At 40.8% G+C, this 27,112-nt stretch overlaps 1 protein-coding gene across 2 annotated transcripts in view; it reads left to right on the top strand.

Moving 5' to 3' along the window:
* Nucleotides 1-26,423, top strand: part of LOC109453821 (cytosolic beta-glucosidase) — a 194,761-nt gene extending 168,338 nt beyond the window's left edge. For both annotated transcript variants that reach the window (XM_074321830.2, XM_019743861.3), the window contains one exon: nucleotides 25,516-26,423. In XM_074321830.2, coding sequence (XP_074177931.2) covers nucleotides 25,516-25,718 — 203 coding nt within the window. In that variant the 3' untranslated portion in view covers nucleotides 25,719-26,423. The remainder of the gene's footprint in view (nucleotides 1-25,515) is intronic.
* Nucleotides 26,424-27,112: the final 689 nt, after the last annotated feature.

Raw genomic sequence — 27,112 nt, 5'->3', positions numbered from 1 at the left:
TTTTACTCCTCGATTCTCATGTGATGGAAGCTACCGGACCAGACTAGGTAACTCATAGTCTCTTTTTGAGCTAAAAGGTACACACTGTGCATGCGTTTCTTTTCCTTCCACTTCACTCTGTATGCACTTTACAGCAGACCTTGTTCCTTTTGGCCTCATCTGTATTGTCCATCTGCTCATCACTTGCAGAGGAGGCTATTGTGGTACATGATTTGAAGACTGGCCTTGGCCGTGTCTTTCAAATGTGAGTTAATGGAGGCTGTGGAGACCACTAATTTCGGAATATGATTCAGGTAGTGTGGATGATGCACCTGTTGGGAGACGAAACTCTCAGTTTTCATCTGTAGAGTGATGTGGAATTTAGGGCTTTGATGGCCATGGTGAGGGGGGAGGGGTGGTAGATGAGGGTAAAGGGATCAAATAGATGGTAAGGGAAGGAGAACTGACTCTGGGTGGTGAACACACAATGTGATATATGGATGAGGTATTACAGAATTGTACACCTGAAATCTATGTAACTTTACTAACTATTGTCACCCCAATAAACTTTAATTTGAAATGGGCGGGGCTTATCTCTCTTTAGTTAAGTAGATTTTCTGAGATGGTTTTACAGTAAGTCTTTGAAGCTGTTGACAGAGAACAGGGGATAGGGTTTTTTCTTTCTTTTACATTACATCTCCATGACTTATTTATTTTATAGCTGGATGTTTGTACTTCTTGACCTGCTTTACCCATTTCGCCCACTTCCCAAACCCTCTCCCCTCTGGCAACCACCATTCTGTTCTCTGTATCTATGAGCTTTGTTTTGTTTTTCGTTTGTTTGCATTGTCTTTTAGATTCCACATATAAGTGAAAGCATTCAGGATTTGTCTTTGTCTGACTAATTTGACTTGTACCCTCAAGGTCCATCCATGTTCTCATAAATGGCAAGATTTTTCTACATGGCTCAGTAGTGTTCCATTGTATGTATATACCATATCTTCCTTGTCCATTCATCCATCCATCCATCAGTGGACACTTAGATTGTTTTCATATCTTGGCTCTTGTAAATAGTGTGGCAGTAAACATAGGGGTGAAGATCTCTTTTCAAATTAACATTTTCATTTTCTTCATGTAAATTACCAAGGAGTAGAATTGCTGGATCATAAGGTAATTCTGTTTTTAATTTTTTGAGGAAACTACACTGTTTTCAATAGTGGGTGCACCAATTTACATTCCCACCAACGGTACATGAGGGTTCCCTTTTCTCCACGTCCTCACCAACACTTATTTCTTGTCTTTTTTGATAATAGCCATTCTAACAGGTATGAGGCGACATCTCACTGTCATTCTGATTTACATTTCCCTGATGATTAGAGATAATTGAGAATCTTTTCATGTACCTGTTGGCCATCTGTATGTCATTTTTGGAAAAATGATCTACTCAGGTCCTCTGCCCATTTTTAAATCAGATTGTTTTGCTTATTGCTACTGAGTTTTATGTGTCCTTATGTATTTGACTATTAACCCCTTATCAGACATATGATTTGCAAATATTTTCTCCTATTCACTAGGTTGCCTTCTCATTTTGTTGATGGTCCTTTGCTGTGAAGAAACTTTCTAGTTTGATGTAGTCCCATGTGTTTACTTTTGCTATCATTGCCTTTGCGTTTGGAATCAGACCATCAGATCATCATGACTGATGTCAATACATCACCATTGATGCTGTCTTCTCAGAGTTTTATGAGTTCAGTTCTTACATTCAAGTCTTTAATCCTTTTTGAGTTAGTTTCGTGGCTGGTATTATAGTCTAGTTTCATTCTTTGCATGTGGCTGTCCAGTTTTCTCAACACCATTTATTGAAGAGATTGTCCTTTCCCCATCATATAGTCTTGCCTCCTTTGTTATAAATTAATTGACCATACATACATGGATTTGTTTCTGGGCTCTCTGTTCTGTTACATTGATCTTTGTGTCTGTTTTATGCCAATGCCACATTGTTTTGATTACTATAGCTTTGAAATATATTTTCAAATCAGGAAGCATCATGCTTCCAGCTTTGCTCTTTTCTCTCAAGATTGCTTTCACTATTTTGAGGTGTTTTGTGGTTCTGTACAAATTTAAGTATTATTTTTTTCTCTTTCTATGAAAAATGTCACTGGAGTTTTTGATAGGAATTGCAATGAATCTGTAGATTGCTTTGAGTAATATGGACATTTTAACAATACTAATTTTTCCAATTCAATATGGGATGTTGTTCCATTTATTTGTGTCTTCTTTAATTTATTTCATCAATCTCTTATATTTTCAGTGTGCACATCTTTTACCTCCTTGGTTAAATTTATTCCTTGATATTTTATTCTTTTTGATGCAATTGTAACTGGGATTTTTTTCTTAATTTCTCTTTCCGATAGTTCATTGTTAGTGTATAGAAACACGGCCAATTTTTGTATATTAGTATTGTACCCTGCAACTTTACTGAATTTGTGTATTCTACAAGTTTTTTGGTGGAGTCGTTAAGGTTTTCTATATAGTCATACCACAATATCTGTGGGAGATTGGTTTAGGATACACTGTGAATGCCAAAATTTGCAGATACTCAAGACCCTTATATAAAATGGCACAGTATTTGCATTTAACCTGTATTTGCATATATTCTACAGCAGGATATGCCTACATATCACTTCATTCACTTGGATTCATTGCAGTTCTTGGCACATGACAAATTCAAGTTTTGCTTTTTGAAAATTTCTGATGGAAAAATTTTCAATCTGCAGTTGGTTGAATCTGTAAATGCAAACCCCTCAGATATTGAGGGCTTGCTATTTTTAAAGTCATGTCCACAAACAGTGACAGTTTTACTTCTTCCTTTCCAATTTGAATGACTTTTTTTTTTTCCTTGCCTAATTGCTCTGGCTGCAACTTCGAATACCATGCTGTATAAAAGTGGCTAGAGTGGGCATGCTTGTCTTGTTTCTGATCCTAGAGGAAAAGCTTTCGGCTTTTCATCATTAAGTATGATATTAGATGCGTGCATGGTATATATGGCCTTTGTTACGGTGAGATACATTCTCTCTATACCTACTTTGTGGAGAGGATTTTTTTTTAATCATAAATGGATGTTGAATTTTGTCCAATGATTTTTCTATATCTGTTGAGATGATTATATGATTTAATCCTTCATTTTGTTAATATGGTATATCACATTTATTGATTTACAGAAGATCCATCCTTTATCTCTGGGATGAATTCCATTTGATCCTGATGTGTGACCTTTTTAATATATTGTTGACATTGGTTTGACAAGATTTTGTTGAAAGTTTTTACATCTATGTTTATCAGGGATATTGGCCTGTAATTTTCTTGTTTTGTGGTGTCCTCGTCCGATTTTGGCATCAGGTTGATGCTGGCCTCATAAAATGAGTTTAGAAGCATTTCTTCCTCTTCAATTTTTTTGGAAGCATTTGAGAAGAATAGGTATTAAATCTTCTTTGAGTGTTGGTAGAATTTACTAGTGAAGCTGTCTGGTCCTGGAATTTTCGGAGGTTTTTGATTTCTGATTCTATCTCCTTACTAGTAATTGGTATATTCAGATTTTCTATTTTTTCATGATTCAGGCTTGGAAGATTATATGCAGGGCTTTTTCTATAAGCATTTTTAAAACAGAATTTTCAGATTTAGATTTAGTTCACTTTTGCCAAAAATTAATACAGTTAAACTTGTCTGGGTCTAATAAGATTATTTGTGAAGATATATATTTATACACACACACAATTACAACATTGATGAGGTGCTATAGGGACTTAACTCTTATTTATATCAATTAGTCTCTGGTAAAATTTGTTTCATTATATGTTGTTTTGCTTAAAGTTGCAGGACCTATCAATGATGTTAAGTGAGGACTTACTGAATATCTATCTATATCTTTATCTATCTATACCCATATATCTATTTATATATCTATTTGGTTTGTTTTTGTTTTCTCTCCCTTTAATCCATGTAGAGTGAGAGAAAAGGGTTTTATGGATAGATTGACAGAATATTTGTGTTGAGTACAATCCCAACATAGAAAAGAAAAGAACAGAAAACAAAAGTCCCAACTTGGAAGGATAGCGTTTGTTTAGAACTATAGTTAACCTGTGTTGAACATAACAAATGCCATAATTTTCAAAGATTATAAAATTGATTTCTTTCTGTATGTTTCTGGTAGTTTAATTTGATTGACATAACAAAATACTTCTATTTGATGTGAGATAAATTATTTTTAATGCACAGACCTGTAGGTGTAAATTTTATTTAATAATATTGAATAAACTGTATTTATATGTTGGGTTTATTTCTGGCTACTGTGCTACTACATAATTTGATTGTCCAGTGCTCAGACATGAATTTAAATCTTTACACAGCTAGGAATTAGCTAGTCACGTTGTATTTATTTCTGCCTGTGGAATCAGCAAAATGACCACACTTAAGAAAGGAAGCTATTTCAGGATTTTTTTCCCTTTTTAAAAAGCACAATTATTTCCATAGAAACTTGATAATAAAGAGTAATTTAACTCTTTTACATAAGTCGGTTTTAATGACAAGTCTAAATTCAGTTCTGACTTTTCCATTCAACTGCTACATGTTTACCAAAAGACGTGACATATTTATTTCTTGTTTTTCCCTTAAGCAAGTCAAAATATTTTTTTATAGTTTTAAAATAGATTAAATATCAATGATTGGCTTTTACGACATTATGGAGTTATTATTTTCAATATTTACCTTGAGAATTATAATTTTAAATAATCAAGTACTCGAGGGGGATAGTAGATGAGGGTAAACTGGGTTAAATATATGGTAATGAAAGGAGAATTGACTCTAAGTGTTGAACACACAATTTGATGTATAGACGATGTATTACAGAATTGTACACCTGAAACTTATGTAATTTTACTAACCATTATCACCCCAATAAATTTTAATTAAAAATAATAATCAAGTACAAAAACTCACAAAATTTACTGGGTTAATATTGTTTCAATAACACCAAACCTATTTTTTTTTTATGTGTACTGAAATATACTTAAAATATTGTAGGAAGTAAAACTGTTTGATCAAGCTTGCACAATTTCAGTGACAGTTACAATTAATTCAGGCAGAACTTCAGTTTGCTTTTTCAGAGTCATTTCACCTCTCGGGCATTATAATTGTCCTCCTCCAACTACAGTGGCGTTAAGACCATGAAGGCTTTGGAATTCACCTACTTTACCTTTGTTATGAAGCCCACATAAAATAAACTACCTGTGGCTCATGCGTACAAGCTCTTGCCTTGGCTTACTTTATTACTATTGTGTTTTATGGGTCTGACTGTATGTATGTCTAATTTGACACCAAAGCATGAACAGAGATTAAATTGTTTGAAATATTTCAATCTCAAAGAATTAAGTATTCATGAGTAGGAAAGCTAACTCACCAACATTCTCTCTCTGAAATTTTCATCAGGAATGACAGAAGTTTACTCAAGAAATTTATTAATCAGCAAACAAATATCTATTGAGTGTTTGGGTGTTATTGGGGTACATGTCGGTACATGAAAACTGTCTTCAAGGAGCACAAAATCAAATTGATGTGATAATTAATGCTACTATATATGAAAACTCACTTAGCAGCATAGTAATTCAAAATAATAAAGTACATATTAATTGCAACATGAAGGGTATTGCAGACATCACAGATGCCCTGAGTACATTTATTTACTTAAACGTGGATAAATTTAATCTCCCTTATCTGATGGTTTTTTTACATCACATTCCTTGGAATAAGGTGATTTGTGCCACATAAATAAGCTAGGGCAGTAAATCACACTAGCTAACATTTATTGAATAGTTCCTATGTGCTGGACATAGGTGTATTACCTGATTTGAGACCCCAAAATCCCATGAAATAGGTCCTACCGTGTTTCCCCGAAAATAAGACCTAGCTGGACAATCAGCTCTAATGCGTCTTTTGGAGGAAATATTAGTATAAGACCTGGTCTTATTTCACTATAAGACCGGTTATAATATAACATAATATAATTATAATATAATATATTATGGTCTTATATTAATTTTTGCTTCAAAAGACACATTAGAGCTGATTGTCTGGCTAGGTCTTATTGTCGAGGAAACATGGTATAATCCCCATTTCACAGGTGAGAAAACTGAGGCCAGAATAACTTGCTAAAGACCACATAGCTGGTAGGTATCAGAGCTAGGATTTGAATCTAGGCAGCCCAGGCTTAGAATTTGTGCCTGTACCACTAGGCCATCCTGCCTTTTCTAGTACACCTGAGGCTGAGGTGTGGCACAGAAAGAATGTGGCCAGAGAGCGCTAGCTTCTCACTGCAAGTTTACTTGTACTGGGCTCCAATTAGTACACAGAAAGAGCTCATTTACGAAACGGGCTCTGAGTAATTGTCTAATGGGTTTTCGGGGAGTATTGTCCTCAGGAGGGCTGTTTCCACAGCCTGACGCATTGGGCAGTCAGGTCAAGTTGTTTATCGCGCTCTGGGACAGCACAGCCCAGAACACTAATCCTGCTGGAGAATAGCTCCCTACCGAAAAGTCAAACTGTACCAACTGAGCCTGGCACTGGCTTTCAGAAGGCAACACTGGCAGCCCAGCAAGGAGGTCCTGGATATCCTGGCCGGTACCCTCACAGCACTGGGGGTGGGGTGGGGGGGAAATGGCGCTCATCTTTCATAGGCGAGCTGAAACAATGAGGACCTGTGTCTCCATTTTTCCTTAGTCCACAAGCTCTGAAAGAAACGTGGTCTCTGGTGAGGAACAGAGATGTGATTCTCTTTGCCATGGGACTAGACTCTCCCCACAGGGGATCCTTTGCCCCAACTATACAGATTATCGCTGGCCCTTCTTTGTGCCCTGTTTTCTTCAGCTGTAACATGAAGATGATAATGCCTTCATGTAGGGTTGTTGTGAGGATTCAATGAGTGGATAAATACAACGTTCTTAGAAGAGGGCCTGGGCATTCGACACACATGAGCTGTCATCTATCGTTTTGCTACCACGATATGTATTAGATTATGCAGTGGAAATGAGATGGGATTCAGAGAGGGTTCAGGGTCTGGTTCTTCCCCTTTACTACTTGTGGGAGCTCGAGCAAGTCTCTTCTTCTCTCTGCTCAGTGCCTTCATGTGAGATGAGGATAACACCAAACTCACAGGGTTGTTTAAAGGAATAATAAAATAATGTCTGGCAATTCCATTTGTAAACCTTAAAGTCTCATGGTTGTTATCACTGTGAATTGTCCAAACCTGATCTTTCTATTGAATTCTCTTTCTTATTAAACCAGTCGACACAGCTAAAAAAAAAAAAAAAAAAAAAAAAAAAACAGCAAGCCTCTGGTCATCATAAACACTTCCTCCCAATTAGCGGCCTGTAAGATTTGACTTTTCTTGGTATCTTTGGTATCTAGCCCCTCCTTCCTATCCCACGCACTTTCCTTAAATATAAGGCGTTAGAAGCCTCCTAACTGGCCTTCTGGCCTGCAGTGTCTGAGTCTCCTGGCAGAATGATGGTTCTAAAGCACAAATTCAATCTTCTCATCCCTCTTCTTAAAACTCCCTCGTGGTTTCTCATTGCCTTCAGCATAAAATTCCAATTTCGTAGCATGACAAGCAAGATCTCCCATGACATGGCTTTTTACACACTCTTTGTGTACTTCCCCAGGGTCACTCTTGCCCTTTTGCCTTTATCGATGCCTGTGTCACACCAAATTAGATGTAGTTCCCGGAACATGTCCTTGTCTTTTTCTTGTGCTTTCTGGCCTTTTATTCCTCATTATCTTCTACCTGCCCTTCAAGATTATTTTAGCATCACCTGCTCTAAAGCAGCCTTGTCTGACATCGTCTTTCCCTAATACCTTCACTGAGTTGGACTCTCCTTCTGTGCCCCCATGAAAGCCAGTGTTTGCCCTAATTGCGTTGTATCATAACTACTGTTTTATGTGTCCCTCTTCCTTATAAGACAGGGGAACCCTTGAGGATTAGAATCTTGCCTGTTTCTGTATTCCCAGTAGCTTGGAACAAAAACAAGCAATGTTTATTAAATGAAAGAATAAATATTATACTCAATGAAAATCACATAATATTGTTGTCCTGCAAACAAGTGTCATCTCCAAGTTGCTAATCCTTTCAGCTCCACAGGAGGCTGACTAAAGAAACCATACTTGAGATGCATTCTCAAATGCCTGATCTTAGGCATCAGACATAGTCTCCTGCATCTCATTTTTCTCATCTTGTCATATGGGGATAATAAGACTTCTTACCTTATAGGATTGTTGCAAAGAGTAAATGAAATATGCATATAAAGCTCTTAAAACAGTGCTTTGTATCCAGTAAACACCCAGTAAATGTGAATTACTACTCTCCTATTAACTCCAAAGGGGAAGTAAATTCATTCCATCCTTCATTCAGGAAAGTTGCTCTTGGAGGTGGTCAATGAAAGATTGGGTGGGAGAGGTGGTCTGTAAGTTTTCTTCACTTCAGTGAAGTTGCTCATAAAAGAGTGTATTGATTAAAATCCAAACAAAGCCAATATCAAGAAAAAGAATAGAATTCAAAGCCTTACAGAGTCCTGGCATAAGCCAAAGACCACAAAAATCTGTGGGTCCCATTCTCTCTTTGTCGGATGTTTTTCTCTGCCCTGCAGTTCACGGTAAAAATACAAGATTTTCAACTCCCACACACATTCTCTACTCTTCCTCCCTTTCTGCTGATGCCTCTTAGGAATATTTTTGTCTTCTTAATACTCAAAACCAGAAAAGATTAACTGATCTATGAGACACCATGAGGTCAAATGAAAGGACGCACTGGTTCGACTTGCCCCTGTCAGTTCATGTTCCATGTCAGGCACTCGTCCAGAATTCTTCTGGCACTTCATCTGCTGTGGCCGCCTACAGAGCTGTGATCAACAGTCTTTCAAAGAATAAGTAAAATGGAGGGGGGAAATGGCAGTTCTTTACCTCCTAAGCAGGGGTGTGAACTCTCATGAAGATGAATCAGTAAAAGGGCACGACAGGGTTTTAGAAAGAATACGGACTTTGGAGACGGACACCTGGGTTTCAATCCTTTCTCTGGTACCTGTTCTCTTGAACACATTTGCTTTCTCAGAACATCATTTTCTGTGTCCGGAGAATGGACATAACGTCATCAATCTTTTGGGGTTCTTGTGAACAACATAATTTTTTAGCAATAACTTAGAGCTCTTCCTTTTTCTGTGTACCCGGGCGGTACCATGTGCCATCTTTCACTAACATCTCTACTGTTGTCCTTGAACATGAAAGGTCTTGATAGATAATGCTCTGGCTTCATATTTGTGAGCCATTGTTGAGAGCCTGTTCGTTTCTCTAAAGACAGCTTAGAGACACTGTTGGTTGTAGAGATGTTTCTCCCCGCCTTCCCTCCTCCCACCTTCCTTCCTTACCTTCCTCCTTCCTCCTCTCTCCCTCTTTGCCTGCTCTGTCCTTTATTCCCTTCCTTCTTACTTCCTCCCTTCCCTACTTTGGTGCCTTCACACACTTGTCAAATAAATCCTCTGGTCGAAGAAGCTCATCTTCTTGCATACTACTGAGCGTCATCTGCACCTATAGCAAACCACAGGTATTCTTTTTATATGTATGTAGGTCTACCATGTAATTTCATAGTCCAAATCTTTATTTCATCTCCCATTATGGGTCCCACATTCTTCATTTTGGAGGCTGAGTATGATAGAATCCTTCTATGATATAATCCAAAGGCTGTTTTGATGTGGGACTATGGGTTCAAAAGGAATACAACAGGATCTTAGCAGGCAAGACTCAGCCCCTCCATCCCTCCGCATAATGGTTAGGCTAGGCCATCTTATATAAAATCCACTTCTAAAATCCTAAGGTGGGCCCCTATGCACTGTTTTGGGGTAGAGAAATGAAAGAGTTCCAAATTTCATGTAGACTTTTAGTTTGGGAAGAACCTTGGAGAGATCCTAGTGCCAACAGACCTGTAAAGTCACCCATCCTGGGCCTATCCTTGGATCGTCTGAGCAATCTGAGACACACATGTTTGTGTGTAAGCTAATTAGAGGCAGAGACAGGAACAGGACTCACAGCCTCAAACTGAATCACCCTGTTCGTGGCCGTGGGACACTCCATTACAGTTGACACATGGACGACCTTCCCACCCTGATATGGCTCACATCTTCTCTTACTTGACTAGCCAGTCAACTCCTATTTATCTTTCACATTTTGATTCAAATATCTGTTGCTCTGGAAAGCTGTCTCTGGAGAGCCAAGTCACCCCCTCAGTGTTTCTTCATGTTCCCAGACAAGTTCTTGTTGGGTCTATCTTCTCAGTGAGACAGTCAACTCCCAAAGCCAGAAACTACTTGCTATCTATCTCTGAATCACCACACCTAGTTGGGAGTCTGGCACCGAATAGCTGCTCAATGGCTATTTGCTGAGTGGCTATTTGTTGATGAACAAACTGTGGAGTCCCAGAACTCACTTGTGAAGGGAAACTCACAAGTACCCCCTCCTCCCCCGCCACTGCTGGTGAGGAACGGCCAGCCTACACTCATGTCACATACTCCCCTGTCTTTGCAGGGCTGCATGATTGACCGGCTGCTTTTCTTTCTAGGCAGTCTGGAAGGTTCTATGTTCCCTAATGTTGGAGTCCCCAAAGTTTAGAAGGAGAGATATTTCATGGCCCTCACTCTAAGGTCTATGAGGAATTTTATTTGGTGACTAAGTATTGATCGCAGCGTACAAAATACTGCAAACCTGTGTAATTAAAAAGAATGAGACCAGTCATTGGTGGGCAGTGCATGGCTAAGTGTAAGAGGAGACAAATTCTTCAAGTGCCTGCAATTTTATAATTGCACTTGCTTGGAAAGCTTATTAAAGCCTTGCAGGTGCAATGTTTCATCGCAGAGTAGTGAACCTTTGAAAGATATGCATAATAAACAGAGTTTGAAATATGTTTTTATTCCAGGCCATATGGTCCTGTCTGGAGCTTTCCTGGATCTTTGGGTCAGTTCACTGTTGAAAGATGGGCTTGCAAGGACCTACCTCTCGGAGCAGCTGTCAGAGCCCTATCAGAACGAATCTGTTTTTGCATGATTATTTATTTTATGTGGCTCTCTGAAATGAACCCAGCCCTGCTCAGTAGCTGAAATGTGCTGAGCAAAGTCTCTTCCCTGAACAGCTTGTGGCCACATCACCAAGCAGTGTCCTTCCTTGTCCTTAAAAAGCAGACTGGTGAGACTTGTACAAGAGGCCAGGACAGGCAGTCTGGGTGAGGTGGACCCACCTGGGCTTGAACTTAGTGCCAGCAATATGAAAACCTACACGGTCGCATTTTAAAGAGGTGTCATCGTTCTTTCTTCTCAACTCTCTATACCTCACTTTCCTGTAACTCTCGACGCGGTGCAATTACCATGGCTGCTGTACACAAGCACTTGGAGTGTTTTTGTGGTGTTATTGCGGTGAGGATAATGCTAGCGTCTGCTTCTTCTCCCTCTGTCATTAACAAAAGGTGTCATTGACTCCTCTGAGAATGGCTTTTTAAGGAGCATTTAATATAATTTATTCACCATTTATTGTATATGCATAGGAATATCAGTAACTGACAAGAGACGTGATCTTGGAGTCAAGCGATCCCAGAAAAATATTCTAGCATACAAAATGAGCCATGAGTTGATCAGATTGAAAGAAGATATCTTTCTCTTTATTTGGACAAGGTGAATTTGGAGTTGAATTTTGTCATCTTGGTCAAGGTATCTTGCTTTCTTGAGAACTACCTTTTCTCTATTCTTATATTGCTAACGTTATGTTCAGTATTCTTTTTGTATTTGTAGTCATTCATTCATGTAAGCAATATTCATTAAACGCCTGTCCCTCAGCAGCCTCCGTGCTAATAAGCTTTGGGAATATGAGATCTACGTGCTCCTTGCCCTTGTGGAGCACAGAGTCTGGAGTACATGGCACACACTGAACCAATGGTAAATCCCATGTCTTACTCATGTCACAAAAAGGTAAGGGTGTTGTTTAGTGAATGTGCATCGCAGGCAACCATGTGGGGTCTTTCCTCTTCCACTTGCCTACTTGACGTTGAGGGCAGGGTCTACATCAGATTTTTTCCTCCCTGCACGAGATTCAATCTGCCTAAAACAATAACTCATGTATAGTAGATACTCAATAAAGTATTTTGAGGACAAGAAAAATGAAAGAAGCTGAGACGGAAGTATTTATATTGGTCCATGTAGTCAGGATATGGTTTGATAAATTACCGTTCTCAAGCCTTAAATCAGTTTTAGAGCAAAACTGTGTATTTTTCCTTTGCCCTCACATGCAGTTAGGCCATTTTTTATTCCCTCGCACTGCCTATTTTTTTACTTCTAGAACCATAGATCCTAGAACATAGCCTTTCACCTGCGTATAGAAGTACATGACTCTAATATTGCCATCTGGGTCAGATGCTACTTTATTTGAGGACTATTCTTAGGTGGCTGTAGTTACTAGAGATAGGTTATTTTAGATACAAGTAGATCAATATTCGTATGGACTAAAAAAAACATAGCTATTCCAAAGTGTGTGCCTCAGGCCGAGGGATAAGGTCATATGATAGAATCTCCTCTGGGGGTCTACTGTGGTACCTAAGGGACTTCTGGGTCGAGGAGCCACCATTCAAGCTTAATGCCATGTCTAAGAGCGTGGAATGATATTGACCAACAGTACTGAGAGCTTCCAGAGTCCTCAAGAAGGGGAAGTGCTCAAGAGAACTAGCCTAGAAATGCAGCGAAACAGCAAATAAAGGGCTCTTTGAGATATATCAAAACTCAGAGGTATAGTTTGGTAGCAGCAGATGAGACCATAGTAGAGCTTTTGGGAAATGTCAGATAGTGGAAGGCCAGTGGAAAGTAACAGGGGTCCACCAATCTGAATGGGTGGAGAGTTGGAATAGCCAGGTCGGGACTGGAAGCAGAGGCTGGAAGATTCCCGTGGGGAAGGGACGGCCAGCACAGCCGTGCAGTCACGTGGATTCCAGGGCTGGGTGGGGACTTGGAGTCAATGTCCACTGATGCCTTAGCTGTCCATCTAATACCTAGATGGGAATCAAGAAAGGAATTTCAAAAAGAGTAAGAAGCCCAGCGTTACCTGGAGGATGGCAGGTGGAGCTCAGGAAGGAAAAGATGCAGGAAAGCTAGGTAGAGGCCTCATCATGAGGTTATGTAAGGATTTGAAATTTTGCGCCAAGTGAAACGGAACCATTGAGTGGGAGAGTTAAACAGGGGAATAAGGTAAGCTAATTGGTTTTTCAAAGATTGACACTTTCTGGCGACATTGTGTGCAAGAGTTGTAGCAAGGAGACCAATAAGAAAGCTGTTGTGTTAGTTTCGAGGGGGAGTAGCAGAGCCAGCTACAGAGTGGCAGTGAAAGAATACGGAAAAATCAGAGGTCTGGTGTGGGAGCAGCATGACTTCTAGGTGTTTTTTGTGAAAAATTGGATGGATGGTGCCATTTATTGGGATTTGAAAAGCTAGAGTGGGGTCAGTTTTGAGGACTGGGTTGAAGATCAAGAGTTCTATTTTATACATTAAATTTTATTTTATAATTTTGAAATAAATGTTTAAATGTTAAATTTAATTTTTAAAATTTCACACTTAAAGGTCACGTTAAAATATTTCAGTAAAATCTGCCATTTCAAACCACTTTCACGTGTACAATCAGCGGCACTAAGTACACTCACCTGTGCCGCCATCACCTCCATCCATGTCCAGAACATTTTTATTTTCCCAAGGTGAAACTTTGTACCCATTAAACAATAGCTTCCTGTTGCCTCCTGCCCTCCATTCCTGGTAATTACTATTCCGTTTTCTGTTTCTGTGGATTAGCCATTCGCGGTATCCCCAAATAATTGGAATCATACAATATGTGTCTTCTCTGTTTGACTTATTTCACTTACCATGTCTTCAAAGTTCATCCATGTTTTAGATTTATCAAATTTTTATTCTTTTTAAATACTGAATAATATTCTGTTGTAGGTATATGCCACCTTTTGTTTTTCCATTCACCTAATGATGGACACGTGGGTTGTTGATATCTTTGGTCTATTGTGAATAATACTGCATTGCGTACAAATATACATGTTAAATTTTAAATTTCATTTAGAGCCAAAAAAGAGAAGTCAGATAGGCAATTAATTATAGATTTTGTAGATTAGGAAGATGCCAGAACTGAAGATGTAAATTGTGGCGTCACCATAAGAGTATTTGTCCAGATGACCCAGATATTGCCACTGCTCATGGAGATATACACACTAAAAAGATGAAGAAGGTAAAGTAAAACTTTATTATTGGTTGGGTCTTTGGCCCTCAGTTGTCTTCAGAAGTCTAGTGAGCTGTTTTTATTTTTGTTATTTTTTGCCTAGGTTCGAGGCAGGCTAGAATTAGCCTAAAACCCAAAGTTGAAACAGGCTGAAAAGGCCACAGTTTTCCCTGAATTCATCTTCGGAGCTCTGAACTATCTTTTTTATAGGATAAAAAGCCACATCACTGGACTGTGTCCCAGGACATGGAACGAGAGCGATAGAGAACAGGAGAGAGTGCACACACCACCCCCCGCCCCAGCCCCACCAAGCCTGCCTCAGCCCTGGCTCTAAGAAAGTCAAGAAGCTCTGGGCTTATTGTCAAAGGAAAAGAGAGACTTTGAGCCAAGTATGAGCATGGCTGAAGTGTGCTCCAAGGTGAGAGAATCCTTGCCATCTCACCACTGACTTCGAGTGCATACATGACATGAGATCCTTACCCCTACAGGCTATAACTTCGTAATCTGATCCCTTCTAAAACTATCACCCCAGGGGTAAAACAAAACAAAACAAAACTTGGTGAAATTATTGTTCTTTAAATTGGGTGCTACTCTTTCATGCTGGGGCCAAGTTTATTGGTTTTGACCCTGAAATTTTCCTGACGAGATGGGGGGGGAGGATTATGGAAGGGGTGGCGAAGTCTTTAGAATTAACCCTGCACTACAATTCCCAGCTTTTGCCCTTAGGGGATTGATGTTACAGATGCCTCCACCCACTTTACACTCTGTACATGGTCTGGCTATGTGCTTCCCATGGTGGCTTTGACCCTTGGATATCATGCACGGTCCTAGATTTGCAATCTCTCTAGATTTTCAATCTTTCCATGTTATTCTGATATAAGTATCGTGAACGTTGGAGTCAGACAGCCGTAGGATTCATTTCCAAAGTCTCCTGTTTTAGTGTGTGACTTTGATCAAATTACAGCTACAGAAAGTGTCACCTATGCTGGTATCAGGTCAAGGACATACGACATTTTTGACCCTCCTCTTTCATATCTCTTCCCAGTTTATCTTGAAATGACGGAATACCATAAGTCTTTTCACAAAAGTCTTGTTTTCTTATTCTGTAAATTCTGTTCAACAACCATGATTTCAATGACCATTTCTACATGATGACTCCAAAATTTCCATTTCCATTTCAGACTCTAGTTTGAGCACTTGATTTATTTATTCAACTACCGGTTTAGCACTTCCTATAGAGGTCAAAAATGGCACCTAAAAGTCATCATAACTAATGTTTGATTTATTGTCTTTCCTGCTTCTCCTGCAAAACTTGTCAATGTCCAATATTTCTACCTCAAAGACTGATAATATTACCCATTAGATTGTGCTAACTTTGCTACCTTATCTCCTTTACCACTGACCTCCAGTGAATGGTGCAGTCCTGTTGATTTTATCTGAGTATCTGTTGAATCCATTTGATTCTCTGTCTTCACTTCCGCCACCCTAGACCGAGCTCCTGTCGTCTCCCTCATGATTTACTGCAGTCACCCCTACATGTTCTCTTGGATTTCATTCTTGCTACACTCAAATCTATTCTCCACAGAGGTCACAGTAATCTTCTAAAAATGCAAATTAGCTCAAGTCACTCTCATGCTTAAACTCCTTCAATGACTTTTCACTGCTGTTGGGATAAAGATCAAAATCCATAAAATTTTTATAACGACCTACATGTCTCAGCCCCGTGCCTTGAGGGTCTCTCCCCATGCTTTGTTTTTTCCTGCAGCTTTTTCGAGATATAATTGACACATAATATTGTGTAAGTCTAAGGTGTACAATGTGTTGATTTGATAGGCTTACATATACTATTATGAAATAATCCCCACCATGGGCTTAGCTAACACCTTCTATCATCTCTCATAATTACCATTTATTTTTTATGGTGAGAGCATTTAAGATCTAGTCTCTTAGTAACACTCACGTTTATAATTACATAATCGTTAACTATCATCACCGTACATAAATCCCTAAAACATACCCATCTTATCACTGAAAGTTTGTACCCTTGGAGCAGTATCGCCCCATACCCCCCCACCCTCCCACCTTTAGTAATCACCGTCCTACTCTCTGTTTCTACAAGTTCCTGAGAATTCTTTCTGATCCATTGAACTATCGTCTTTAAGTTCCCTACATGTGCTGTGACCTTTCCCATGTCTGATCTTCCACACATGCTCTTCTTGGAATCCTCGTGTTCCTCATCTAGTGAAACAAACATCTGTCCTATTTTCTGGCTATCTCGTACTTGTGGAATATACCTGCTGCATTTGAGGAATGCCCAGACTTAAGAGTTTTGCCTGTGTAAGGTAAAGTATCACATTCCCTCGGTTTCTTTGGAGCAAGAGGACAAACACATGATCAAGTCTCTACCAGTCAGACTTATCCATGTGAGAATTTGGTTGGAAAGGGAACAGCTTGAAGAATGCAGAACCTATTGTGCTGGGGAGGATAGCGGCCGAGGCAGCCAGCTTTCGAGAATCACGGTGGTTGTGATGTTTAGTTTCTGGTACAGAAGTAGCCGAGATGTTGGTGGCTTCTGTGGTGGCAGGAAAGTTGGGTTTTGGCAGCAACATGAACTGTAGGACGTAGTGCGCCGAGCAGTTACGGCAGTTTCTTCCACCACCAGTTCCGTGATGTGCTTTTGAGCAAGGTTCCTGAAGGCGTCGTTGGAGGCTGGTTCTCCAGATTGATCCCTTTTCTGCTTCATCAGCCAAGGTCAATTTCTGTTACTTAAAGCTGAAAAAGAACCCTGGCTGATAGCAGCAGAGAATTGCAATTAATCCTTGAGCTCTCCGCTCTACGCACTCCAAGAAACTGCTCCATTCTCCCTGTTCTCCCACCCTGGCTAAGACAGATCTTCCTCTGTAGCCTGTTGCCAAGACTCAGTGTAGTGTCATGGCAGGGCACGCAGCCTCTGCTGTTAACCTGTCTGGGTGCCAACCTCGACTCTCCTGCCTCGATACATGAATTTTGCAGAGGTTACCTAACCTCTCTGTGCATCAATTCCTTATCTGTAAAATGGGGACCAGGCTAATATCCGTCTAACTCATAGGTTTACTGTAAAGATCAAATGAATTAATGCATACGTGAACCCCTTAAAGTGGTACCTACATGATCAATAAATGTTAGCAAATATGCTGTTCTTCCTCACAATTCTCACTTCTTTCCTTTCGTAATACGTTATACGGATCATCATTAAAGACTCTCTGAGTGGTAATTTGCTTAAGATATGTCTTCCACATAGGCTATTGAGCTCTGTAAAAAGAGGGGCTATGTCTTTTTCATCACTGTAGTCCCTGTTCCTTGCACAATATGTATTTATTTGGTAGCCATAGGGTGGAGGTTGTGTAGGATCCCAGAAACCTTGAGTGATGCCATCCCCACCTCCGACCACACTGAGACAGGGGAGCGTCAGCAGCCCTGGCTTCCTGGCAGCCTCACCCGAAGTTCCTTTCCTGTAGTGATTTATTTCTCATGACCCACAACTGACCCATTCCCACAGAGCACAAACCCTGTCCCAGATGCCGCACTTTCTCTCGGTGCCCTGATTTCTCTAGTTCTCAGCACTGAGGATTTTATGCTGACTCTACACCCTCTGAAAGCTGTCGGAAGCCAGAGGGGAGGAGGAGATAAAGCAGGGTTTAATCACTGCCCTCCCAGACTCTGAGAGAAATAACAACAATCATGAAACAACCGCAGTCACAAAGGGTGTATGTTGAGTGTTTACTATAAACTAGGCATTGTTCATTGAGCTTTATAGGTAGTTATTTAATACCCATCACAATTCTCAGCAGAAAACCTCCATTTTACAGAAGGGGAAAGTAAGTCCCAGAGGAAAGTAAACGAAGGGAGGGAGAGAGGGAGGGAGGGAGGGAGGGAGGGAGGGAGGGAGGGAGGGAGGGAGGAAAAAGGAAAGAAGTTTGTGTGGTGGAAGAGAACTTCACTTGCTGAGAACTTTGGTTCCCATAAGAACTTTTCTCCTGCAGCAGAAGTACTGTAAAAGTAATATTAATGGAGAAATTATAGAAGATGACACTGAATATGTACTAGCCTCAGATCAGCTGTATAATTTAGATATTTTTTACATGATCCCTTTCAACTGCTTGCTATTTGCAGCTTCTTTCCCCCAAAGTCTAATGGAACTAGTAGGAACAATACAGATAATTAAGAAATCTGTACAATTATTTCTGGTTAATTGGCATTTTCCTATAAAATATTTAAAAATCAGCCCTCGGGTTTCAAAGACAGTCTTTTCAGAAAGTCATAGTTTTCGCTCCTAGGCGTTCCCGTGTGCAGGTGGGGCCTTCTGCCTTGGGATTATTTGGGCATTTTCACAGATGCCGTCCGGCCACTGATGTTCACCTGGAGATGGGGAGGGGCTTATTGTGCATTTTCTATGTTTAGATCTTCCTGATGTTTTATTTTATTTTTCTCCAAAGAAAGGGGGAAACAGCCGGTGTGCCAGTTCTTTTGCAAGAACTGTTATTCAGCTAAAGCTGTCGTCCAGCTCTTGTACATTTTAACCAATTTCAGAGAAACACATTTTTAAAGTTAGTGTGGGGGGCAATTGCCAGGAAATCTGCTTCCAACTGTGTCCCGGGAAGGCTTTCTCTCTTCAGCTTTGACAGACCTTGAAAGAGATTCTCACAAGCCCTCAGCAAAATCAGGTGGGTGGTTTGGGACTCGGAATCTAGTTGGCAACCACTCTGAAAGAGTGTGGGGCATTTGTTTCCTGTGGCTGCCTTAACAAATTACCATAAACTCTGTGGTTTAAAACAACAGAAATGTATTTTCTCCGAATTCTGGAAGCCAGAATTCTGAAACTAAAGTGTCAGTAGGATTGGTTCCTTCAGCAGACTGAGGGAGAATATATTCCTTGCCTCTCTCCTAGCTTCCGGTGGCTGCCTTGGTGTTCCCTGGCCTGTAGACATTCCTCCAATCTCTGCCTCTGTCTTCATATCACTTTCTTCCCTGTATGTCTTTTCCCCTTCTCGTTTCTTACAAGGACACTTGTCATTGCATTTAGGACTCCCCATTACCTAGGAGGATCTTAGCTTGAGATCCTTGACTTAATTATACTTGCAAAGGCCCTTTTTCCAAATAAGGTCATATTCACAGGTTTAGGATGGACAAGTCTTTTGTGTGATTGACCAATCAACCCATTACACATGGTGAATTGAGAGGCTTTCTCTTGATTCACTGGCATAAGTCTCGACTTCGACTAAGCGGTGGGATGAGAAGGCATTTTGACACTCCTGAGCATCCAGAATCTCTACCTCTGTCTCTCTGTAACCATCCATTTCTGAAAGTTGGGGGTGACCTGGCTGGCACATAGCTGTGTCTCTGCACAGAGCTCCTCTGGCTATGACTCTCAGGGAGTGGGGCAAAGGGAGACTCTCCAGCACTGATAAGCCTAAACAGGTATACCTTGGGGTTGGAAGCTGTTCGGAAAATAGTAGTGGACTATCATAGCTTATTCTAGGCTCACGATTCTCAACCTCGATTAAGTATAAACATCATTCAGGGATTTTTTGCTAGGGCTGCTATACCAAAATGCCACAGACTAGGTGGCTTAAACAACTGAAATGTAATGTATTTTCTCATAGCTCTGGAATCTGGAAGTCCAAGGTCAAGGTATGTCTTCTGAGGTCTCTCTCTCTGGCTTTCGGAGAACCGCCTTCTTGCTTTGTCCTCACTGGTCTTCCCCCGGTGCACATGCACCCTTGGTGTGTGTCTCTCTTTTGTACGAGGACACCAGTCACTTTGTATTAGGACCTCATTTTAATTTAATCACCTCTTTACAGACTTTATGTCCAAATAAACTCATATGCTGAGGTACTAGAGTTTGGGGCTTCAGAATATGAACTTAACCCATGCATGACATGACCCAAATGATTCTGATTGCAGTAAGTTGGGCTGGGGCCAATGAACGGTTACAGCTGTGCCCCATCCAGGCCATGGCAAGTGGTTCAGGGGTCAGAGTCAACACTTGCGATGTTTTGACATGGCTTTGACTCCATGTCCTCACATCATCCTGACCCATCCATACACCATATTTTCAACAATTAATTAATGCGAATAGAAGATACTCCGTGGCCTTTTGCAGCTAGTCCCCACGACCTCTCCTAAACGGATGTGCCTTTGTCTCAGATCTGGTTCCATTGTGTTTCGACGACTTGGAATCTGAGATTGCTTTGCATCCTGCCCTTTGGGCTGGTTATGATACTGACTTAGCCACACGCTACTGAAGGATGTTCAGCTCTACTCGTTGTCTCCACATCTGGGAGAGGGTTTGCTGCTCAGGGACAAATCCCCAGGATGCACCTGCTCAACTAACATGACGCAGGTTTGAGAGCTTGCACACCTGAAACCCAGAGTTTTAGGGGGTCTCAGGACTGCTCCTCAGGACTCAGAAAGGCAGGATACCAGGCCATGACTTAGAGATGTCACATGTCACTCTAGAGGAAAGAAGGGAGTCTGCCAACTAATTTAAAGAGCACTGTCTTCAGATTTGTGTACTCGTAATCTTTATACCTGTCCCTTCCTCCTTAAACTCACCTTTCTCAGACAAATGTTGTACTTGTGACTCCTTCTCCCCTTTTACACAGTCTGAAATTTTCATTTGAAGCTCATTTCTACTTTATCAAAACGTTTGGGCTGGGGGGATAGGGCTCACCAAAGTGTATTTTTACCTTGGATTCTCCATTCTCCTAAGGGGTGGCCAGAGAGGAAAGCAACAGAAACCCGTCATGGGCCAAGCATTGTTCTGGGGTCCATGCTATTGCATCGAATCCTTACAACAGCGCTGGGAGTCGGTATAAGTGTCTTCACGGTGCTCGTGAGAAATGCGAGTCCCCTTTCAGCTACATAACTGCTACACTGGGGTTCAAATCCAAGCCTGTAGGCAGTCTTCTTCCAACTCTGCCTCGTCACTTCTTATAGGTTCCTGAAACTTGAAGATATTTTATTTGTCTCTACACATGGTCATTTTATAGCCTGACAATTCTAATAACTGAGATCTTTGTGGGTTTATTTCTATTGTCTGTTGAGTCTGGTGATTTTTTTTTTTTTCAGTTATCGTTTTTCTATATCTGTCTTATTATATCTCATTAAATGCCGATCATTATACTTAAAATATGTGTAGTAATAATTGGAGGTTTAGAATATAGGTATCTCCCTTCAGAAAGAATTTGAATGTGCATCTTTCAGGCATTTGGGTGTTTCCAATCTGGGATCGCCTCCGTCCAAAATCCAGACTTGATGGTTTCTGAACCACCAAGTAATTCAAAACTTTGAGTGACTGGTTTGCTTCTGGCTCACCCCATCCTATGGTTGCATCTTTGGTGCTCTTAGTTTTCTGTGTGGGGTCTCATACTAGATTCCCCACCTGGTTTGGCTCTGTACCTTGACACCTATCCTTACCCCAGAAAATAGAAGTAGGTTCGGATGTCCTATGACTGGGAAAATTCCATCAGGCAAAGATAATTGCTATGTCTGCCAATCTCAGTGTCCACTTGTTGCTTTGGCCTGGTATCTCCCTACTAAATTGTCTGCTTTCCATCGTTTTTGAAGGTTTGAGCTTTACATTTTACCTGGCACATTTACTTGTTTTCATTAGGAGGGTTTTCTCAAATAATGCAGCCTGCCGTTACCTGAACACAGACATGTAGAGGCTGTGTTTTTTTCTTCTTCCTCATTCCTGGAGCTTTATCTCTCTCATTTCTCTTCTGTGAGGTCTGCTGCCTTTTGAACTTCTCCACTGGTTCCTGTCATGGCAGCTTAGGTCTGTGGCTTAGTGGTTCGTTTGGTCGGCTGATAGCTGTGCCACATTGGTGGATGTCTTATATAAGTCCCAGGCAATCTTGAAAACAAGGCTATCTCTGTTTGTAACCTGGGGGATATAAATCCGATTGAGGCTCCATGCCCACTTTCTAGCCTTTTGTAATGTGACAAACACAAGCATAATCATGACACTTTCTAAGCCAGTGACCAGGGAGATTCTGCCCAGCAGTATGAAACAGTGAGCTTCTAAAATAGGGGTGTGTGTGTGTGTGTGTGTGTGTGTGTAGTAAAGAATTTGGTTTTTCCAAATAGTAGATTGGCCTTTGCTCTCAGCTTCTGGGAAGAAATCTATGTCATACCTGACAGAATGTCCTTGTTAGGGTGGGTGCTGGTCTTGCCAGACAGACCAATCATGTGATTGAGGGTGCAGGCTTTGGGTCACACAGTGTCACTTGACCTGGAGACTGAGTTCGTCCATGTGGGCATTCAGTCAATTAATCATGCCAATGTAATGAAACCCCAATAAAAGCTCTGGGCATGCAAGCTCAGGTGAGCTTCCCTGGGTAGCAATACTCAGTGTACCGTCACATCTCCATACCAGGAGGTAACTTGTTCTGATCCTAGGGGAGAGGACAATGGAAGCTTCATGTTCAGAACCCACCAGACTCTGCCGAGTGTAAACACACTGGGTTCCTCTGGCTAATGTTAATCTGTATCCACACCTGGGATAAACCATAACTGTGGCAATAACTGGTTTCAGTGAATTCTGTGGGTTTTTCTAGCAAATTATCGAAACTGAAGGAGGTTTGGGGAACCCCTTAAACTTGCAGTTGGTGTCACAAGGGAGGGCAGTCTAGTGGAAGACTGTGCCCTCAACCTTTTCAATTTGGCTAGCACTGGGCAGTATATATATGTGTGTACACACACGTGTGTGTGTGTGTGTGTGTGTGTGTGTGTAATTGTGTAATACAACTCTGGCATGGGGGTTCTTATCATTACAATAGGCATTAGCAAGGCTTACATACTTTTCCTTTGCGTCTATATATTCCACATGCTCATTGCAAGACCCTTCCCACTGGCCTTTTAGTCCAAAACCAACTGACTCTATGATGGGCGTCATTTTGATCCCAGTGTGCTTTGTACCTTTCCGCAGTTCTCTCAGTCTGTCTGTGTTTCCTTTGTCTCCACCTCTGGTTAAAGAAAGAAAGTGAACCCACAGAAATGTTTTTTCCCTACTTAGAGTGGGGACCTCATAAATCATGGTGACAAGAAATGTGATGGCGGTCTCTTTCCGCTCTTGAGGAGTTTGGAAGAAGAGAGGCGTGCAGGTTTCAGCAGGGTTTTGTAATTTTCCCCAGTGGTAGCACAGAGTGAAGGGCTCCAGCCGAGTAGCTCCTCGGCCCTAACTAGGGAATTCTCTCCTGGAGTGTTCCTGCAATGAAAATGCAGAGACACCCACCAGTGTCACTCGGGCAGTGTAGTGCCTGCGGTGGGACCCCTGGCAATTAACAATGAAGTCGTCAAGATTTCCTTTTCGTCCCCTTCCAAGCAGTCAGGGCATCGTGGATCAGTCCTTCAGCATGTGACCCGTGAGACTGCGCATGTGTTCAGAAACTGTCTGGCTTTATACCTGGCCCCTGGCTGGGTGGCAGGAGTTCTGTGAAGGAGAAAGAAAATACACAGATACTCACACGTCCCCACGTTGAATTACAAAGCAGTCAGAGGACGTGGTTGTTTTCTGCCCTGGTATTTGGCTTGGTTGTTTTCATTCGTAGAGATGTACCATCCAGAACTTAAGTTAGTTTTTAAAAAAGAATTATTTAGAAAACCCAACTGGTATTTTGTAGATTGTGGTTGACAGAGGAGGAGACACACACGCAATGTGGACAAGTAAGGGAAGGAGGAATGTCTAGTAAGTGTTTTGATTCCTGAAAAACCTGACGTGCTTGCCTGTTATATTTCATTTTCCAACAATACTTCATTTAAAAAGAGCCAATCCAGCTTGGCTTAATTCCTGCCCTGAGGCCATTCATAAGGCACGTAAGCAAAGCACTTTGCATGCCTCCATGCACAAAGGTAGAGGGCTTATGCATGAGGTAACCTGCCAGGCCAGGAACCTTTTGTCTACAGAATAGCCACAGAAAAAAAAAAAAAAAAATATTCCAAGGAGATTTGGAGACCAACACATATGTAGTGGTATATGGTAGTATATATGGGAGTAGTGCTTCTAAGAGCCCTAAAAAATACAGATTTAGATCCAAAGGAAAACTTAGGGCAGGTTTTGCTTTGCTGAAGCCAGAAGAGTCACTTTGGTTGGAAGCAATACCCAGCACAATTAAAATTTGATTTGTTATATGAATGTTCATTTTCCCCCAACTTATTTTAGAGTATGTCTATCTTATAAAGTAAACCTGCCTTTTAAATTTGGTTTTTGCCTTGAGAAATGGATATGAGTGCATCCTATAGATAGGGCTTATTGGTCTAGTTGTAAAAAAGGAAATGCTCAGAGCATAGATATACACAGCCTCAGAGTTTTGCCAAACTTAAAATACTAGTAAAAAAACGATCTCAATTCCCTGACTAAAGTGATGGAAATCAGTGTAAAACTGCTTAGAGAATTCTCCACGCTTTGGCATCTTAATATGGATGGGCTTTAGGGCATCCACAAATAAAATTACGTAGACTATTGTGTTTGTGCATATGTGCATTTGGGGGGCAGATGGTCCACTGCCTTGGCTCTTAGAGGGCTTAGGCAGCGTCTGAGTTGAGCTGTGGGGTGAGGGGGCTGCCGTATCAACAGTGTGCTGACTCAGTCTAAGTTTGGGCCCAGCCAGTGCTGTGTACTGACCCTTTTCACTCTGGAGGTTCTATTTCCAGAATTATACAACATGTCTCAATTCGGTCAGGGGAACACGAGGGAAGCGCTGGGGCTTCCTTAGCCATGTTATTGTCACCTGTTTACCAGTAGGCTTTCTAGATGATCCGGAGGTTGTACTTAGAAGCTGGGCCGTGTCTTTACTGAATATGCTGCTAGGCACTAGGGAGAATGTGTGTGTGTGTGTGTGTCTGAAAAGCAATAGATATTGAAAAGATGTGTATTGAGTAAATGAATGAATAAATAAAACTGATGTCAAAATGAACTAACCAAGTAATTACAATAATATGTCATTTAATGTCTTCAATGAAGCCCCTGCTTGATTAAAAGAGAAAATTGGGAAAGGGGATTGAGAGTTCTTTTTCCCTGTTCCCACTGGGATCCCCTGCAGGAGAAAGATACCCACACTGGTCATCAATGATTTTTGCCTGTGCTTTCATAAAACCTTCCCAGAAATAGTAATGTTTCCTTTTCTTTTTTTCTTTTTTTTTAAATTTCAGCTATCCAGCTTGACAAAATCAATCTTAAAGTATATTGTGTGTGGTCTCTTCTGGATAACTTTGAGTGGACCCAGGGGTACAGTATTCGGTTTGGTCTCTTCCACGTTGATTTTGACAATCCAACGAGACCCCGAGTCCCTTACACGTCCGCCAAAGAGTATGCGAAGATCATCCGAAACAATGGCCTGGAAGGACATCTGTAAGAAGGATGGCTGGGCAGTATCCCTGGGAGACGAGGCCTCTGCTTTTGGAAAGGAAATCTGCTTTGGTGATCCCCGGACAGTTTTAAGTTGCCTTTGTAATCAACAGGTCCAGCCTTGTGATCAGTGATTGTGAAGTATGACTAGGTAATGCATGAGGATGGATTTAATGATGGCTTTTACTGTATTTGCATTTGGATCAATGAGGCTTAAAAAAAAAAAAAATAGAACAGTAAACCACTGAAATTGATTTTTATATTAAGAAATCAGATAGACTTAGAAACTTCAATTTAAATCCTTAAAATTTTTCTAGAAAAAAAATAATGCAAAATTTATAAACAGTATGTTCATGATTTGCATCTTTAACAGCAGACCACTTATAAGAAGACTTGTTTAAGAGCTTATGTTTTTCTAATTTTTCTGGTTACATAAGCTATGGTTTGCTATTTGATCGATTGTCATGTGGTCCATAATTTTTCCACTATTTAATCTAATGTAAAACCATCAAAATTAAATGTTAGTCACGTTATATAGTTATGCATTCCATTCACCAAAGGGGTTAATAGATAACCTATTTAATAAAATGGATTTGTTGATGTATTTGGCACACATTTTATCTATGCATGAGCAAGTACGTCTTTCTCTTGCCTGATGAACTTTCAAAAAATAATAAATGAATACAACAAATTAGACCGTAAATGGCAGAAACAGTATTTGAGTGTTGATGTTTATGAGAAACTGGATTCCTACTCCACAGTGACATCAATTGAAAAGCAAAAGAATAAGCAAAGGCATGGTCTCTACTTTGGGGTATTGTAAAAAATGTAACATGCAAAAAGAACATTGGTGACACACATGAAATGCATACATCAATTGATTGTCCCACATGAGTGTAAGCAAAGGGGGACCAGGGGCTCATTACACTGGTAGCTGAAATGTCTTGAGATGCATCTAGGGTTGAGTGGAGTTGGGCATTTTACTGAGCTTCCTTAGTAATAGACGTGGGGCTTTCTCTGGACTTCATATCTCCACTCCAGCAAACCTCTCCCATGTGTGGAATCGGGACCCTCACATCCATATTTAAGTGGTATTTACTAAATACTCATTTGTGTATCAGGCTTGCAGCTAAGAGGTACGTATTATCACCCCTCTTTTGCAGACTGAGAAATTGAGGTCACCCTGATGTACGTCTTCCTGAAGCCACATTAGTTCATGTTTCCTGGACCCAACCCTTCTTTGGCATCAGCTCTGTTCTCTGTCCAGCGCACCCATGGGTTGGGTGCCATGGAAGCCTTCTCTGCATTTTTTGAATAGAGGAAATCCGAAGCAGAGGTGTGGAGTTACCTTATGCAGGAGGAAGTGGGGAAGGTGGTTTTCTGTATCCTCAGTCTGCTTGC

The sequence above is a fragment of the Rhinolophus sinicus genome, chromosome 1, assembly GCF_057876585.1.
Source record: "Rhinolophus sinicus isolate RSI-liver-muscle chromosome 1, RSI-T2T, whole genome shotgun sequence".
In the NCBI taxonomy this organism is placed as follows: Eukaryota; Metazoa; Chordata; class Mammalia; order Chiroptera; family Rhinolophidae; genus Rhinolophus; species Rhinolophus sinicus.
This window is presented reverse-complemented; position numbering and strand designations above follow the sequence as displayed.